The sequence below is a fragment of the Rhinolophus sinicus genome, chromosome 13, assembly GCF_057876585.1.
Source record: "Rhinolophus sinicus isolate RSI-liver-muscle chromosome 13, RSI-T2T, whole genome shotgun sequence".
NCBI classification, from domain to species: domain Eukaryota; kingdom Metazoa; phylum Chordata; class Mammalia; order Chiroptera; family Rhinolophidae; genus Rhinolophus; species Rhinolophus sinicus.
Window position 1 is genome coordinate 20,101,999 of NC_142513.1, and position 19,479 is coordinate 20,121,477.

The following is a 19,479-nucleotide window of genomic DNA, read 5'->3' on the forward strand; positions in this document are numbered from 1 at the left end:
CAACTGTGTGTCATCTTTGGTGAGGTGTCTGTTAAGGTCTTTGGCCCATTTCTTAATTGAGTTGTTTGTTTTTTCATTGTTGAGTTTTAAGTGTTTTTTGGTATATTTTCAGTAACAGTCCTTTATCGTATGTGTCTTGCAAGTATTTCCTCCCAGTCTGTGGCTTGTGTTTTCATTCTCTTGAATTCCCTCTTTCACTGTAATTTGTTTGTTGAAAAAACTGAGTTGTTTGTTTTATAGTTTCCCATATTACGGGTTTGCTAACTTCATCCCTGTAGTGTTTTTAAATATGAATCTCTGTGTTTTTTTGGAAATTGATGTGAAGATCTAGAGGCTTCCTCAGACTCAGATTTTTAAATTTTGTTTTGTTTTTATTTTGCAAGAATGGTTCATAAGCAATGTGGTCTATGGTTCATATACGATGTTGCATAATTCAAATAGACACATATGTCTGGTTGTCTGTAACAGCCACTTGTTGATCATTGCTTAGATTCATTATTTGAACAGAGGTTACAAAATAGTGCTATGCTAATTTGGCTAGAACACTTCTCTAAAGAAAGACATCCCCTCATTAACTATGTGGGTACCTTGAAGTATAGTTCATATAGGAAAATCGCAGTATTTGATGCTTTCTCTCTGTTTTCGAAATAATGAGGAGAGTCCTTAGCACCCTCCAAAGGTGACAATGAAGTTTGTGTTGTTTTAAAAGTACCGTGAACTCTTAGATTTAAACACATTTGATGGTTTTCAGTCCATTGGAATTATTATTATCGAAGCTCAAATTGTCACATTTCTGGCCAGCGGAAGCCTCTTTACAAGTTAGCAGCTAAGTCCTGTTAATACCACCCCGGTCATCTTTGATAGCTTCCTTGCTTTCTGGTGTAACAGGATGTTCCAGGCTCATGTTACACATTCCGATTTCTTGCCCCATCCTTGAACTGTTTCTCTAAATAGCTGAGAGGATGAATTTTAACCAGGAGCTTGTCTGGTTGTATCTGCCAACTTCATTTTTGCCCATGAATCTTTGTTAGTGCAGCTGCTGATCATTTTCTGCAGTTCAGGTGAAGCCCCTGTGGTCACCTTGATAGACAGGATATTTACTGCCTCCCTTTTATTACTTTGCCTCAAATAGAGACCCAGACCTACTCTTAATTCCCCATAGCAGAGATAAGAACTGCTGTAACTTTTAACAGGACTTGACTGAAAGCTGAGGAAATTATAGTATCTAAAAACTAACAACTACCATTAGTTATGGCTGCTCTTAGAGCCACAGTCCATCCCTTTCATTATTCAGGGCTTCTTTGTAGGGTAATGCCGGCTCACCCTACACTCGGACACCCCTGATCATCAATCAAACCCTAGAGTCTAGGCCAGAGAGAGGAAGGAAGGTCGTTTCCTAAAACCCACCCTCTTCCCCAACTTAGAGAGTTGTATTTTTTAGGGATTTATTAGCATAAAGTTGTTCTATTTTTTTTAAATTCCTATTATTAGGTATCCATGCCTCCTCTTTTTCTTGATTAGTCTTGCCAGAGATTTTTAATTTTATTTCTGTTTTTTTTCAAGAACAAACTTTGGCTTGGTTGTTGCTGTCAGTTGTTGGCGTTTATTTTCTATGGCCCTGATTTTGGCTTTCATTTTAATATTTCCTTCCTGTACTTTGTTTGAGTGATTCAGATGGAGTCTGTTTGTTACTGTGGCATAACTTAACGTGTAGGATAGTTTCCATTTGCCCCTCTGGATATACTTTCCACCCTCTTCGCCCCAAGAGGGTAAATAGTTCTTTACTCCTGTAGTCCTGGGTGAGCTTACTGGCTCTCTGGCTTTCCATTGGGTCCAGCCATTGGGACATCCAGGCAGGAGGTTGGAGAGAGGGAGTAGACTGAGGTCATGATATTTTTCCCCCGGCTCCCTTCTGGCAAGGTTGCTTCATGCTGGCGAGTCTCTCAATTGAAGATCAGTGTTTCTCTCAAGTTGGCCTGCTCTACACAACTCTTTCTTTTCAGGTAATGGTAACCTTTCCAGGGATGGTAATGGCAGCCCCAGATTACTGAGTTCTCTCCCTTGTGGTTTTCTTGTACTCTGCCCACACCTTTGTAAATAGTCTTTATTAAACCCTACTCTAACCTTCCTAATTAGAGTGAGTCATCTGTTTCCTGTTAGGTACATGACCAATACACCTAGAGACTATTAGGTCTGGTATGTTCTTAATTTAAAAATCGAAAGTTAATCATTTTTTTTACATCCTCCCAAATAAGAGAAAAGCATTCGATCAGCAATGTTGCAGAATTCAAGATCAATACATTAAAAAATCAGTTTATTTCTATATATTTGCAATTAACAATCCAGAAATGAAATTAAGAAAACAATTCCATTTACAATAGCATGAAAAAGAATAACTTACTTGGGCGTAAATTTAACAAAAGAAGTTCAAGAAGATTTGTACACTGAGAAGTATAAAACATTGTTTAAAATTTTTTTGTAAGACCTAAAAATGGAAAAATGTTTCCATGTTCATAGATTAGAAGACATAATATCGTGAAAATGGAATTACTACCCAAATTGGTCTACAGATTCAATGCAATCTCTATTAAAATTCCAGCTGCCTTTTTAAAAAGAGAAATTGACAAGCTGATCCTAAAATTCATATAGAAACTTAAGGGACCCAGAATAGCCAAAACAATCTTGAAAAAGAACAAAGTTAGAGGAATCACATGTTCTGATTTCAAAAATTAATCAAGACAGTGTGGTACTGGCATAAGAATAGACACATAAATTAATGGAATAAACTGAAAGAGTTCAGAAAGAAACCCTTTTATTTATGGTCAATTGATTTTTGAAAAGCTGCCAAAGCAATTCATTGGGGAACATTTTTAACAAATGTTGCTGGCTGGGACAACTCGGTATCGATCTCCTTGTAAAAGAAAGATTTGGACCCCGATTTCACAACGTATAAGAAATTAACTCAATGAATCAAAGACCCAAATAGGAGCTAAAAGCATAAAATTCTTAGAAGAAAACATAGGCATAAGTCTTCATGACCTTGGATTAGGCAATGACGTCTTAGAGGACACCTAAAGCACATGCAAACAAAGAAAAACATATAAATTGGACTTTGTCAAAATTAAAAACTTTGTGCTTCACACTATCAATAAAGTGAAAAGACAACCTCCAGAATAGGAGAAAATATTTGCAAATCAAATATCTGAAGAGAGTCTAATATCCAGAATACATAAAGAACTCTTATAACTCAACAGTAAAAAGACAGCCCAAACAAAAAATGGGCAGAAGAGATAAATAGACATTTCTCCAAAAAGTATACATATGGCCAATAAACATGTGAAAAGTCAGTCAACATCATTAGTCATTAGGGACACGCAAGTCCAAACTACAGTAAAATAACCACTTCACCCAGAAGGATGATGTCTTAGTTAGCTTGGGCTGCTATAACAAAATATCATAAACTGAGTGGCTTATAAACAACAGAAATTTATTTCTCACAGTTCTGGAGGCTGGGAAGTCCAAGGTCAAGGTGCCGGCAGATTCCATGTCTGGTGAGAGCCTGCTTCCTAGACAGGAAGCTTCCTAGACTACTTCCTGTCTTCACTGTAACCTCACATGTCAGGAGGGTTGAGAGATCTCTCTGAGGCCTCCTCTTTAAGGGCACGATCATGGCCTAATCACCTCCCAAAGGCCCAGAACCTTGGGGTTAGGGTTTCAACATATGAATTTTGGGAGGACATAAACATTCAGTCCATTGCAGATGGATATAATAAAAAAGATGATCGCTGATGTGGAGAATTTGGAACTCTCATACACTGGTGGTGGGAATGTAAAATGGGGCAGCAGTGGTTTGGCAGTTCCCCAAAGAATTAAACATAGAATAACCATATGACCTACCAATTTTCATATATGAAAATTGGTAGGTCATATATATATATATATATATATATATATATATATATATATATATAATGGTGAATGTTTAAATTTAAAAAATTTATTACAGTAAAAGATATGTTGCCATTAATCCCCCTCAAAATAGCCAAGAGAAATGAAAATGTGTCCACGTGAAAACTTATACACCAATGTTCGTAGCAGCATTATTCATAATAGCCAAAGGTGGAAAAAACTATAATGTCCATCAGCTGACACATGGTAAACAAAATGTGCTATAGCTATACAACAATATTCACCACAAGAAAAAATGAAATACTAATAAATACTACAACATGGTAAACCTTGAAAATACATGCTACATGGATGAAGTGAGACACAAAAGACCACATATTGTATTACTCCTTTTATATGACGTGTCCAGCATAAACCAATCCATAGAGACAGAAAATAAATTGGTAGTTGCCAGGGACGAGAGGGAGGGGAATGGGGAGTTACTCCTAATGGGTATAGGTGTTTTATTATTTTTTTTGGTGGATAATGAAAATATTCTGGAATTAGATAGTGATGATGGTTAAACAACTTTGTGAATGTACTGAAAACCAATGAACTGTACACTTTAATAGGGTGAATTTTATGGCATTGTGTTATATCTTAAAAAAAAACAGGTAAAAAAAAAAGGAAAAGAAAAAGAACATACACACACTACCTCACGAAGTAGCAGCAGTTTGCAGGCACAGTGTCGTCTAAATCCATACTTGGAAAATAAATTTAGCAGAGGAAACATTCTGCATGCAGAGGTAAGCAGTTCTGTTTACGTATTTTTTTAAACTTTCTTGCTGTAGTAACAGTTTAGTGCCTTGGATCAGTGTTTTTGAGTGTTGGCTTATGACCCTTTCTGTGGGTCAAGAAATAAATTTAAGATGTCACAACTAACTTTTTAAATAATAGAACAGAATGGGTTAGAAAGTATGAGAGTGTGTCATGTGGATCCTTGGCAAGAGCCAAGGACATCGACACTATACTAAGGCTAATTGCATCATGTTGTGGGAGCGAGACAGAGAAGAAATGTGAAAAATATACACACTGGCTAAGCAGATTGTTTTATTCAGCACCCTGGCATCTAATTTAATTTTCTGGTATATGACCATCATCTTATAATGGGAGAATCGGGTATTGTTCAATTTTATATCAACATGATTTGAAGTTAGTTGTGAACTAAAGTGTGGGAGAATTTTATTAATTTCTGGCAACATTGTCATGACTTTTAACTGAGTTTTGGTTGGGAATTTGCAGTGTGGCTTTTCAAAAAGTGAATAATCAGGAAAATTTTGATGCATGACAAATGTAGCATTTTAATTGAATTAGTTCAAATTACCTTTAAATGGATTGTTTTAATGCTAAATATGCAATTGAGAAGGTGAAAAATATGGGAAGAGTGAATAGTGATATTGGGGAAAGTATTAACATTAATCGGCAATGACTTTATTTGTGCCTCATTAAAAAGAAAATGTAAGACAGCTTTTCAAAATACATGGTTTTATCAGATGTGCAAAACCAACGAAATGACATATACTAATGTATCATTTGTAATGATATTCTTGCAAATGAAAGCTTAAAGCCATCACAATTAAAAAGATACTCGGAAACATGACATGCTGACTTAGTCAATCCCTTGAATATTTTCCCCCCCAAAAAGGAAAAATATCGTTTGTGATGGGCAAATTTTCTGAGTCATGATGTAACTGTCATCGTTGTGTTGGGTTGCATATTGTGTGCCAAAAGAGGAAATTGCTCACATGGCTCCTGAAATAAAAATTATGATTCTGGCATATATTTTGGTATATACACTTTTTATGGTGAATCAATTGATACAAATATGTCTTAGCAAAAATATAATTTCTCCTTGAATCTGCACTGTTGTAGAAATTTAGAAGCAATGCTTACTATGTTGTTACAATCTGGTATAGATTTTGTGATCCAACTTGAGAAAGACGAGTTGAAAATTATACAACATTTAGTTTATGCCTGATATAAATGGTAAGGCCATTTTAGGGAAGGTCCTGTTATGTGTTTGGTTAACCTCCTCACACAAAACTGGATAAAAAATATTTACAGAATTGACAAGTACAATTTTTGCCAATATAAATTTGTCTCAAAAAAATAACAAAGTTTTTAAAAAATAATGTTATTTGGTATACTCATTTACATGTTGTAAATCTTTGGAAAACAAATAGATTCTGTTGAAATTCATGTATATGTTGGGAAATAGCAGTGAAAGTTGTTAATTTTATTAAAGGAAGCCAACACAATTGCCAATTCCTTGAAAAAAAATTGTAGAGCTGACCACACCACTTAGTTTATCATGTCAGTCAGTCTTAAAGGCTGTCTTAAAGAAAAGTCTACAGTAGGTTATAAGAATGCAAGAATGAAAATCCCATTTTTCCAGCTGAAAAGAAATCTCATTTGGAGAATATATTTAAAGTTGTTTTTTGAGTAACAGTGTTGGCCTATTTAACAGATATTTTAAAAACATTCTTAGAAAATTAAATGAGAAAGTTTGTGGGAAAGCAGTTCCTACATTTCAAGCCTATCCAATCATTCCAAATGGCATTCCTGCTATGGCAAGCAAGATCGCAATATACCATATGTGCCACTGGATTCATGATTCTTAAATGTGGCCACCTAGTCTTGCAGCATCAGCATCACCAGGGAACTTGTTACAAATGCAAACTTGAGGGCCCCACCCCAAAACTTCTGAATCAGAAACTCCGGGTAGGGCCGACAATACGCGTTTTAACAAGCCTTCCAGGTGATTCTGATGTAAGCTCAAGTTTGAGAACCAGGGTACTAGATACTCCCAACAACACTGCAACAAATTGATGAGACCTTATTAAGAAAAGCAATTTGAATTAAATGATATGAAATTAGAAATTAAAAAAAAATTAAATGTAGTGGGGAAACATTGATTAATCACATTATATAAGTTTCTGGTGTACAATGTTATAATACATCATCTGTATATTCCATGTATGCTTACCACCCAAAGTCTAGTCTCCTGTGACCATATCTTTGACCCTCTTTACCCACTTTGCCCTCTCTCGACCCCCTTTCCCCCTGGTAACCACCTTTCTATTGTCTGTTTCTATGAGTTTGTTTTGTTTTGTTTGTTGATTGGTTGCTTTTTGTTTTACTTGTATAGCCCACATATGAGTGAAATCATGTGGTTCTTGTCCTTTTCTGTCTGACTGATTTCACTTAGCATGATACTTTCAAGATCCATCCATGTTGTCACAAATGGCAATATTTCATCTTTTTTTATGGCTGAGTAAAATTAGAGATTATTGTTGCACCTCATCTTCAGTGTTATGCTGACCTTGTAATGTCAGTTAGGGAATATTATATTTTTTCTGGTCTTTGGGAGAAATTGTATATTGTGGGTATTAGTCGTTTCTTAAACGTTTGGTAGATTTCACTGTCACTGGGGACTGGAGTTTTCTTTGTGGGAAGGTTTTTAAATTCCAGATTCACTTTTTAAAATAGATATAGGGTTATTCCAATTTTCTATAGCTTCTTCTGTCCATTTAGGTGTAGTTCCCACTCCCCCTAGATATGTGTCCATTCTGTCTACATTTTCAAATGTATAGGCACAAAATTGTTCATGACAATCTTCATAATGCTGAAGAATCCCTTGAGATGATGTTCCCTTTTTCAATTTTTAACATTAATTCCCAGTTGGAATCTATTCTCTTTTTCTTTATAGAATCTATTCTAATTTGATTGATTGCTTTCTAGAACTGCAGCACAACAGGCAATCTGGGATTTCTTTTCCTTGTACTGCAGCTTAAGAAACAAACAGAAAAATGATGGTTATGTAAAACAATATTTGGGGAAGCTGAGCGAAGGGCGTAAGGGAACTGTCTGTACTCTTCTTGCAACTCTTCTGTAAATCTAAAATCATTACAAATAAAAAGTCAGAAAGAAAAAAAAACGCAGAAAAATGGTGTTAATCATTCACTTATTCATTAAGCGTTACTCAAAAGGATTTTGGGTTATTTGTAAGACTTGAATCCACTACAGAATTTAAATTTGTCACCTGTGAAGAAGTCCCAAAGAATTATAGTAAAGATTCAGAGGCAGTGGCTTTTGCTTTGAGGTTTCTTTCTTTTTAAAAGATGTTTTTTGGGATTGTTTCCAAAGAGGAATTTCAAAAAAAGATCAAGCCTTTGCAACTTTATTGGAATAATTATATAATTCAAGGAAACAACGCTTTGAATGTGCTTTGGTATATATTTGTGTTAAAGGGAAAAATTTGACTGCTTTATCCTTCTATCAGATACTATCTATCTAGGAAGGAAAGAAACCACTAGAATTAATTACAGAACAATACTAAAAAGGTTTGCAAACCAGGGTTAAGCTGTGAGAATCTGACCAGACTTGCTTCCAGAGTTCTGAAAAGGGCAGCAACTTAGTCTTACCGTATTTCCCTGAAAATAAGACCTAACCGGACCATCAGCTCTAATTGTGTCTTATATTAAAATAAGACCCGGTTATATTATATTATATTATATTATATTATATTATATTATATTATATTATATTATATTATATTATAGACCCGGTCTTATATTCTATTAAAATAAGACCAGGTCTTACATTAATTTTTGCTCCAAAAGACGCATTAGACAGAGGGTAAGGGGGGTGGGGGTGGGAGATGAGGGTAAGGGGGATCAAATATATGGTGATGGAAGGAGAATTGACTCTGGGTGGTGAACACACAGTGGGATTTATAGATGATGTAATACAGAATTGTACACATTAAATCTATGTAATTTTACTAACAATTGTCACCCCAATAAATTAAAAAAAAAAAGAAAAGAAAAATGAATCCAAGGACTCTGAAAGATTAAATAAAACCATTAAAATGAAAAAAAAAAAAAAAAAAGACGCATTAGAGCTGATGGTCCGGCTAGGTCTTATTTTCGGGCAAACAACGATCAAATATGGGATTTGCAGGAGTTGAGGAATCTCACCCTCAGCCTGATAGGGTATCTCTAAGGATTTAAGTCTGCCTGGAACATAGAGGGCACGTGAGGCACTATGGAAATTAGGGTTGAATGCTTAGGGGTAGAGCTGGATTATGTAGAGCTTTAAAAATGCCAGTTTAAGCCTTTGAATTTTACATATTTTGAACAGAAAACTTTCGTGTTAAAAATAATGTAATAGTAATAATGTTTTTTAGTATTTATTTTGTCCCAGGCCCTGTGTTAAGTGCTTTATATCAATGAACTCAGAACAATGCATTGAGGCAGATAACGCTTTTTTCTCTCCATTTACAGAAAAGCAAATTAAGGCCTCATAAAGTTAAGTAACTTGTTCAAGGTTATGATGCTTGTGTGGATTGGAGCCAGAATTGTAATTGCTTGTTATCTGTCTTCCTCCACTAAGTTCTGGGCCCTGGAAGGCACAAGCCATTCACAAATGTATCCCCAATTCCTAGGACAGTGCCTGCACAAAGTAAGTATGCAACAAATATTTTGTAAGTGACTAAAATTTATTGACCACATGCCTTTATTTATAATTGCACATATTCCATTTTTCTGTGATAATTTGTTGGTTTATGAACTCCCCATTTTATGCCTCTTTGTTGAGACGGCATATATCAAACACTTGACACTGAAACACATACAGTGTTTTTTAAATGTTAATTTTTTAAATGTTTTAAATGTTAATTTTCTTTCTTTCTTCCCTTTGCATTTCTAGCATAATTTCTGACGTATAGTAGGTATTCAGTGGACAGACCTTAGACAGTTAATTTGGAGGCCATTATAGCAATCTGAGAACGCTGTGGCAAAACTTCTGCGTGAGTGTGCGCGCGCGCATCTTTGAGGGACAAAGGGTTCAAGCTTTCATCATAAAATTGTCCTCAGCCTCCCTAAAAGGTTAAGAACTGCTGTTGTAGATTAAGGAGTAACTGGCTATGGAAGTGAGGGAAGAATCTACGTCTGTGGTAATTGAAGCAGAGCTCTAGAGTGACTCTATTTTCTGAACTCAGGTCAGATCACATAGTTGGACAAACTGAAGTCTCACAGGGGCCATTTAAAATTAGGATTGTCCTAAAAGATATCAAAAGGACTCAGGAACTGGCTTGAAAGGACTACCACTGGTCAATTTGGGACAATTTGAGCATCAAAAAGAATAATGAAAGAGAAATGAAAATATATATCTCAAAAACTTGTATAAGAGTTTCATAATAGCTTTATTCATAATAGCCCCAAACTAGAAACAACTCAAATATCCATCAACAGGAGAATGGATAAACAAATTGTGTATATTCATACAATGAAATACTTCCCAGCAGTAAAAAAAGAGCAAACCACTTACACCTGGAACAACATGGCTAAATCTGAGTAACATGATGCTGATTGAAAGAAGCTAGACACAAAAGACTGTATACTATATGTTTCCATTTGTATGAAGTTCTAGAAGAGTCAAAACTAATCTACGAAGGTGAAAATCAGAACAGTGTTTGCCTGGAGTGCAGGAGTTGACTGGGCATGAGGAAACTTTCCAGAGTGATAGAAATGTTCTGTATCTATTGGGGTATTGGCTACACAGGTATATACATGTGATAAAATTCATCAAATTAAATACATAAGGTCTGTGCATTTCACTATAGGTAATTGATAATCTAATAAACCAAAGGAAAATAGATTCACAACAGTAATGGATTATTACATATCGAATGAAAAAGAATCCATGAGTCCATAGTGATATACCACATAAAAAAGGGAAGAGCTCCTTTTTTTTGCCCAGGAAAATATAATTTAATAAAGGGGAAGAAATGATAAAATTAGGAAATCACTAGTTTGCAACCACCAGCATAATAATCCAGGCAGGGATCATTAAAGGATGCTAAAAACTACTCAGTGATTGGTAGTTGGGGAAAAAGATATTTTTAGTCTCAAAGGCCGAAGATTGATTATTTATTTATTTATTTATTTATTTATTTATTTATTTATTTATGTTTAAAGATTTTATTGGGGAAAGGGAACAGGACTTTATTGGGGAACAGTGTGTACTTCCAGGACTTTTTTCCAAGTCAAGCTCTCGTCCTTTCAATCTTAGTTGTGGAGGGCGCATCTCAGCTTCAGGTCCAGTTGCCCTTGCTAGTTGCAGGGGGCGCAGCCCACCATCCCTTGTGGTAGTCAAACCAGCAACCTTGTGGTGGAGAGCCTGTGCTCCAACCAACTGAGCCATCCAGGAGCTCAGCAGCAGCTCAGCTCAAGGTGCCATGTTCCATCTTAGTTGCAGGGGACGCTGCCCACCATCCCTTGCGGGACCTGAGGAATTGAACTAGCAACCTGGTGGTTGAGAGCCCACTGGCCCATGTGGGAATCGAACCGGCAGCCTTCGGAGTTAGGAGCATGGAGCTCTAACCGCCTGAGCCACCGGGCTGGCCCCAGATTACTAATTAATTACAAAGGGGAAAGTATGTCTTTCCAATAAAGACACCTGGTGGACACCATATTAGCCAAGAGATCAAACTTGGTATTACCAGTAATGGGACAAATTTACACTATTTCCTCCCGATGTCAAGCAATGGGAAAGACACACCATCACCTATGTAGTATTCTTGCTAAAAAAGGTTTGAACCCCAGTCTAATCATGAGAAAATAGTCAAGCAGATTCAGATGGTAGGGCTTTCAGCACAGTTGGCCCAGACTCTTAAAAACTGTCATTATCACGAAAGACAGAAAAGATGAGGGGACTCTTCTAGATTAAAAGACACGAAAGAGACATGGTATTTATTGAATCCTCGATTGGGGGGCAAGACTATAAGGAAAATTGGGGGGGGGCAATTGCAGACGTTTGACGGTGGACTATAAGGTAATATATCAACATTAGATTTCATAGGTGTGATGGTGTCACGGTTATTAGGAGCCAGTGTATCCTTGTCCTTGGGAGATAGTGCTGACATATTGGGGTGAAGTGTCATGATACCTGTAATTTACTTTCAAATGGTTTAGCAAAAAAAATGTGATCTACATATAGATATATGTATATATATAGATATATGTATATATCGTGTTTCCCTGAAAATAAGACCTAGTCGGACAATCAGCTCTAATACGTCTTTTGGAGCAAAAATTAATATAAGACCCGGTCTTATAGTATAGTCTTATAGTATATAAGACCGGGTCTTATATTATATTATATATTATATTATATATATATTATATTATGTTATATTATATATTATATTATATAAGACCCGGTCTTGCATTATAGTAAAATAAGACTGGGTCTTATATTAATTTTTGCCCCAAACGACGCATTAGAGCTGATTGTCCGGCTAGGTCTTATTTTTGGGGAAACACGGTATATAAGATGTTAACAAACATTTTTGAAGAAATCATTGAGAGGTTGTACCTTAGAAATGTAATGTGAAAAAATGTAATTATACAAAATAACACCGCAGGACAATACACAGTTACATGAGACAGCTGTTTCTATGGTCTGAATATAACTGTGCCAGTTGCTTTGATTAAAATGGATTCTCTATAATTTGAAAAAAAAAAAAGAATTTAAAAATTGCATCAGGAAATCCATCTGGCCAACTGGGATGAGCTTAATAGCTCATTTACAAGAAGTAATATCCTCTGACTAACGTCAGCATGTTTGGTTAAGCCATTGGGATTATTGTACAAAAACATTAGTCAGTTTAGGAGCTTCATTTTTTCTATTGCTGACCCAAATTGACATCAACTGGCCTCTTATGGGAGAGGTACTATGCCCTCTAGTGGTGAGAGACGCTTACCTGGTTTCTATGGAAAACGTCAGCAGGACCGAGCAAGTGGAAAGAGTGTCTTTACTCAGAGGTTTCTGGAAATCGCTCCTTATTTGCTAGTCACATAGTGACCTTAATAACTGAATTTAATGTAATAATTTTTGACTCAGTGAATAGTCAGCTTTGGGGAATGTCTGGGCCAGGCTGGACTGAGGAATTACAAATTTAGGAATGGAAAGTGACATCTGTAGTGAGGTCAAAGCTGAGGTAGGAAGACTTGTCCTCAGCATGAGTGCCAAGGGAAACGTGGAGGGCCATTTGAACTGTAAAATTTGTCAGGATCCTGTCTCCTCACTGTGACAAGGATGAGTGCATACGCTACCATATGCCTAAGGATGAGCTCTGGGTAGAATCTCAGGGCTGTGATTGCCCAGAGAAGGCTGGCTGCTGGCCAGACAGTTCACCAATGCCCAGTGTATCCCTGGGGACGCCTTTTCTTTTCCTTGCTTTTTCTTAATTTCTAACATTTAAAAGACCTTTTTTTCCCGAGTGTGAAATATGTGACCTGTATAAAAAATTATGAAAAATTTTAATAAACTAAAAATCACCTGAAATCTGTCTACATTGTGATAACAACAGTTGACATTCTGGATGACATTTAACATATATGACATTCTGTGATTGAACCACATACAGTAAGAATGTCTAATTAATTATACATTAATGGGATCATAATATACCTATGCCATTATAACTGACTTTATTTTTCTTTCAACAATGTGTGGTGAGCATCTTTCTATCCAGGTATAGATATATTTAAATTATTAAAATTCTATATGCTTATAATAAAATGCAAATAATAGTGTAAAAGGAAAATAAACATTCTTCCCCCACCTCCTAATTATTGCTTTTAAGTATTTTGTGCATACATATAAATTTATGGGTTTTTTTACACAAATGGGATCATATGATACATATTGGACTTCCATGAGCTTTTTTCACTTACTATGTCATGAACATTTTCCCATGTCAGTGTGTGTGTATGCGTGTGTGTGTGTGTGTGTGTGTATCCTATTCCTTTTAGTGACTGCATAGTATTCTACTGTCTAGATGAACCCTGGTTCATTTAGTCAGTCACCTACTAATGGATATATAGGTTGTTTCCAGTATTTTGATATAAATACCTCACTGAATTTTTTTTCAAATTAAAGTTTATTGGGATGACAATTGTTAATAGTTACATAGGTTTCAAGTGTACAATTCTGTAATACGTCATCTATATATCACATTGTGTGCTCACCACCCACAGTCAGTTCTCCTTCTATCACCATATATTTGATCCCTTTTACCCTCATCTACCACCCCCCCCTACTCTCTGTTAACCACTAAACTATTGTCTGTGTCTATGAGTTTTTGTTTCTCCTTTTGTTTGTTTTGTTCCTTTGTTGTTTTCTCACTGAATATTTTTGTAATACACCTTGGTATACTTGTATAATTATTGTTAAAACATAAATTCCTAGAAGCCAATCAAAGGATATGCATGTTTAATTTTATTTGAAATCTTACTATTTTATTTTGTAAATAATGATATTTGATGGCTCAAATATTCCATTATATGGAAATACTAGAATTTATTTAACCATGATCCTATTTTGTTTATATTGTTTTTGCTATCACAAATAATACAAGTATTTTGTATGTAAATCATCATCATATCCAATAGTATCATTAGAATAGATTTCTAAAGGAGTAATTATTGAGTCAAAAAGTTTGGGTTTCTGTATGACTTAATTCATATTGCCAGAAGATTGCTTTCCAGAAAGGTATGTGAATTTACATTCGCCCCATCTTCATTCTACTATTAGTAGAATTGAGGATGGGTATCTTTTTATACATTTACTGGCCATTTATTTTTCTTCTGTGAATTGCTTTTTCCTCTCTACCTATTTTTCTGTTGGTTTGTTTGAGTTTTCCTTGTAGTTTTGTAGGCGTTCTCTGCATCTGTTCATTAACTCATTGAGCCAGTAAACAAATATTTGATCACCTACCAGGTGCCAAGTACTATTCTAGGTGCTGGAGATGAGTGCAGCAATGAACAAAACAGATCAAAATTATACTCTATTCAGGAGGAGGGGTGCAGAAAGTTAACAACTGTATGTCAGGTGGAGATAGTGCTATGAAAATAAAGTAGGTAATAAGGTGGAGAGTGTAAGGAATGCTATTTTATGTGGATAGTCAGAGAAGGTCTCTCCTTGAACAGAAACCTGGAATACATGAGGAAACAAGCCATTCAGAGAACTTTCTGGGGATGAAAATTTCAGGCAGAGAGCACAGTAGGTTCTTCATAAATTCTGCTCTTGACTCTATTTTAATACCACTTATTTTATTTTTCGGTTGTTTATGGTGTCTTATACAGAAGATTTTGATGTTATTGAGGTCAAGCTTGTCAATCTTTTCCTATTCATGACTTCTGAGTTTTATGATTGAGAAGAACTTTTCTAACCCCAAATCATAAAAGTATTTCACAGATTCATTTCTACTATTTTTTTTTTTTTTTTTTTTTTTGCAGCCCAGAAGTGATCATCTTTTATTAGGTGTCAATTAGGATACGAAAGGATTCAGGGGTGCTAGGCAAAAGTCATGGTCAGGAATGTAGAGTGTGCCTTCCACACTGAGCCCTCTTCAGTGGTAATTGTGTTGCCGTGTGTCGCTGCTCATGTCTGAGTTCCTTGTAACAACAGCAGTGGTTGAAAAGCACATAAGCTGCCAGCACCATAGAAACCCCAGCGCCCAGCAACACTCCCTTTCTTCACATTGACATCTTGTTGTAATACTGGTAATAACCTCTTTGAAATGCTCCAACAATGTTTTTAGGGGTGAAATCCCACATCACTATCCACCTTGACAGCTCCCCTATTTTGACATCCATGAGTTTCTTCTCCTTCATTGGGATGACTGATTACGTCTTCGAGTCGGAGGTGTCTGCTCTGCCCATTTCTACTATTTTTATACTTTGATTTTTAACAGCTTTATTAAGGTATAACTTACATATCATAAAATTCACACATTTTGAGTGTACAATCCAATGATTTTGAGTTGTATTACATTACCACAACCCAGTTTTAGAACTATACTTTGATTTTATATATAGCTTTTAACGTGTCTGAGATTCATTTTAGATTTTAGTGTGAAGTTAAAGACCTTTTTTTTCCTTTCCCCATTGATTTGAAATATCTCCCTTACTACATACTAAAATTCCATGAATGCCTGGATCCATTTCTGGTCTCCCTGTTCCCGGGGTCACAAATGAGGTTTTATTTGGCCCATGGCATTTTCAAAATTGGGAAATTTCACATAAAAACCCAGATTTTTGGCTTTTCTGGAAAAACTAGAAGATCCGGCAACAATCCCATAGAGGCAGTAGAGACCATTCATCTTAAACAGGGTGGTGACCATAATCCAAGTTTTCCTGGGACAGTCCCCATATATGCCTACTGTCCCAGTGTAAATTAATACAGTCCTTTCATTCTTAAAAATGTTCTGGTTTGGGCGCAGCCGGATGGCTCAGTTAGAGTGTGAGCTCTAAACAACAAGGTTGCTGGTTCAACTTCCACATGGGATGGTGGGCTGCGCCTCCTGCAACTAGATTGAAGGACAACGACTTTGAGCTGATGGGCCCTGGAGAAACACACTGTTCCCCCCCCCCCCCAAAAAAAAAAAACCACACAAAAAAAAACACAGAAACAAAAAAAAAAACTTTAAAAAAAGTATTCTGGTTTGGGGGATAAATTGAGTCACAATCCCCATCATTCCTTATTGCATCACACCCAGCACTCCTCTGTCAATTATAAGACCCTTCCCAGGAAGGCGCAAGGGAAGGTGACATCTAGGTCCTGCCACAGAAGTTTGCCAAAAGAATGATTATGTCGAGAGAATATACTATCTGGTGAGGAAAACTTAGGACAGAATATGATGTAATTTACCAATTCCTATCCCTTACATCATTTCATTTAACTTTACAACTGGTATCCAGTTTCACAACTTAGCCAGTTAGTTATTGTGCGTTTATTTGCGTACGGATTTGGGGTCTTCCCCTGTAACCTGCATTCCAAAACAGGAACCTAGTTAGTCTCTTCCGCTCACCACTGTATTCTCAGTGACCTGTTGGGTGCGGTGTGCAGAACAGGCACCTAGGAACTATTTATTGGCTGACTAGGCAGGCTCCCAGGAACTATGATTGAATGAACTAACGAGGAAATTCACACGCAGGGAGTCGAGGTCCGTGGCGAGTCAAGGGCAGAGAGAGGAAGGCAGGCATTAATCCAGCGGCCTGATTCCTGGCCTGGAGCCCAGGATCTTCTCCAGGGCAGTTGGATATAACCTCCCGAAACAGACAAGAAATGGGGAAGTGCGCACGCAGGACTTGACTTCGACCGGAAGGATCTCGCCGAAATGCCGGACCAAGGGGCCAGAAAAACTGGTGCAGGAAACCACCTCTCTCATTCGCACCTGCTCCGCCAGGGATCAAGACTACATTTCCCAGCAGCCCCCACGGCGCGCAGGCCCCTGCCACGCGGCTTGCGCCTCCGCTGACGGCCCGCTGGGGGCGCTACGGCGACCCCTCCGCCACCCCGTAGAAATCTCCGCGGCCCTGGGGCCGCTTGCTTCCTGTTTGTCGGACGAGAAGACATGGCGGCGGCGCCGGCGTCTGCTGGGTCTGGGGCCGACCGAGGGCGACGGGCAGCGGCAACGGTGGCGGCTTGGGGCGGATGGGGCGGCCGGCCGCGGCCCGCTAACATTCTGCTGCAGCTGCGGCAGGGCCAGCTGACTGGCCGGGGCCTGGTCCGGGCCGTGCAGGTACGAAGCCGGCCCGGAGGGGCGGGGCGGGGCGGACCAGGCGGGAGCTGGCGGGGGGCCGGGGAAGAGGCCTTTCCGGGCCGCCGCAGTGTGGGTCCGACCCCCCTTGGCCGGCCCCTGGGCGTCCCCGTTGACTGCACGGACGCTGTCAGCCGCGGTGGGGCGGTGGGCAGCGGCCGTTTAGAGGCCCCGGTTAGGGGCGGAGCGGGGCTGGGCTGCTTCGGGCATTGATGGCGTGTAGGAGCCCTGGGCCCAGCTCCTGGATCCAGCTTTCCCTGCGCCACGTCTACAATCTGGGGGACTCCGGACGGATTTGCTTTAGTCTGTGCGGGCCTGGAGTTTCTCCCCTGTGAAGTGGGCGGTGGGTCATCACTACAGCCCCAGACGGTTCTTAAGCTTATCATATGTCATTCTCTCTCAGAGGCCTTTCCTTGACATTCCCCTCCATCCCCCGTAGCTCCCCATTGTTAGTCCGTCACAGCCCTGAATTCGTTTCGTTCACGTTACTTTCTTGGTGTGTAATTACCTATTTCTTTGTTGTCTACCCGTTTTTCTCGCCAGTGTCTCACGTTAGGCTGTGCTCCAACGGGTGCAGGGACTATCTGTTTTGCCAATGTAGAGCGTCATGGTTAAGAGCGAGGACTCAGGAGTCAGGCCTGGATTCAAAGCCCTGCTCTCTTCTTGCTTGGGCAAGTTACCTTTCTGTGCCTCAGTTTCCTCATTTGTAAAATGGAGATAATAATTAGTAACCTACTTCTTAAGGTGCTGTGAGGATCAAAAGAGACAATTATGTAAAGTATTAAGTGCATTTCTGGTGCCCAGTAAGGGCAGAAGAGCAATCAGTTAATATAAATGCTGTTATTTGGTGTCTGGCTTATAATAGGCGCCTAGTATATGATAGTTTTTTTGTTTGTTAGTTTGTTTTTAATGAATGAATGAATGAAGGCCATCGCTTTAGGGCAGTGGTGTCCAAACTTCTTTCAACGTTTTTCACCAAGGGCCATATGCGGTAAAATACACAAACAGCCGGGCCACTCACTCGAGGTGAAGTACGTATTGCCTCACCTGGTTTATTTAAGTAAACTAAATATATTTTTGGAATTTGCTGCGGGCCAATAAAAAATGGATTGCGGCTGCAGTTGGCCCGGGGGTAGCAGTTTGGACACCCCTGCTTTAGGGTAAAGCAGGAAGAATAAGAGGTAGGCTCCTTCCCTTTCCCCTCCATGTTCCCAGAATTTTCTTGTAATCACACCTGTAAAACGTAAGCTTAATTTAAAGACAGCTTTTACATAAAGAAACTTGAAGGATGCATAAGAAAGTAATAAAGTGGTTGGTGGGAGTGGTTGGTGGGGAATTGGATAGATGGAGGAGAAAATGGGAGTGAGACTTTTCACAGTATAGCTTTATGTATATTACTATTGAGCCATTTCAGTGTTACTTACATGATTAAAAGGACAGAATAAAATAAAGACCAGGTGGTCTCTGTGTGTGGAGGGCTATAGATGAAGAAGCAGGTCTAGATGAGAAGTGTTTTCCCGGACATCAGATAACCATAGGTGAGGAACATTTTCCCCCTGCCATCCTTCTCTATTTGCCTTAAGAAGATCCTGGAAATACTTGCTCTATCCTTCTTTAAACCCCAGTACCTTATTACTTGTATCGGGGATAGACAGAAAGGGAACTAATTCATCTTCACTGAGCAAATACTTTGTGTCAAGCTTTACACAAGGTATACTATGTCTTTCTTTAATCCTCAGTCTTTTGAATTAGGTGTCAAGACTCCTCCTCCCTTGACACCCAGGAGAAAACTAAGTCTCACAGAGGTTAGATAATTTGCTCCTAAACACCATCTTTTTAATCCTCTGTGTGCTGAGGGCAGTAAGGAGCCACAGAAGTTCTTTAGTAATAATGAATGAGGCAATGTAGGACACTTCATT

General features: G+C 38.2%; 1 protein-coding gene across 1 annotated transcript in view; it reads left to right on the plus strand.

The window, feature by feature from the left end:
• Positions 1 to 16,843: 16,843 nt before the first annotated feature.
• TRPC4AP (transient receptor potential cation channel subfamily C member 4 associated protein) overlaps positions 16,844 to 19,479 on the plus strand; it is a 62,881-nt gene continuing 60,245 nt past the window's right edge. Inside the window, exon 1 of the mRNA XM_019733470.3 lies at positions 16,844 to 17,542. Coding sequence (XP_019589029.1) covers positions 17,375 to 17,542 — 168 coding nt within the window. The 5' untranslated portion in view covers positions 16,844 to 17,374. The remainder of the gene's footprint in view (positions 17,543 to 19,479) is intronic.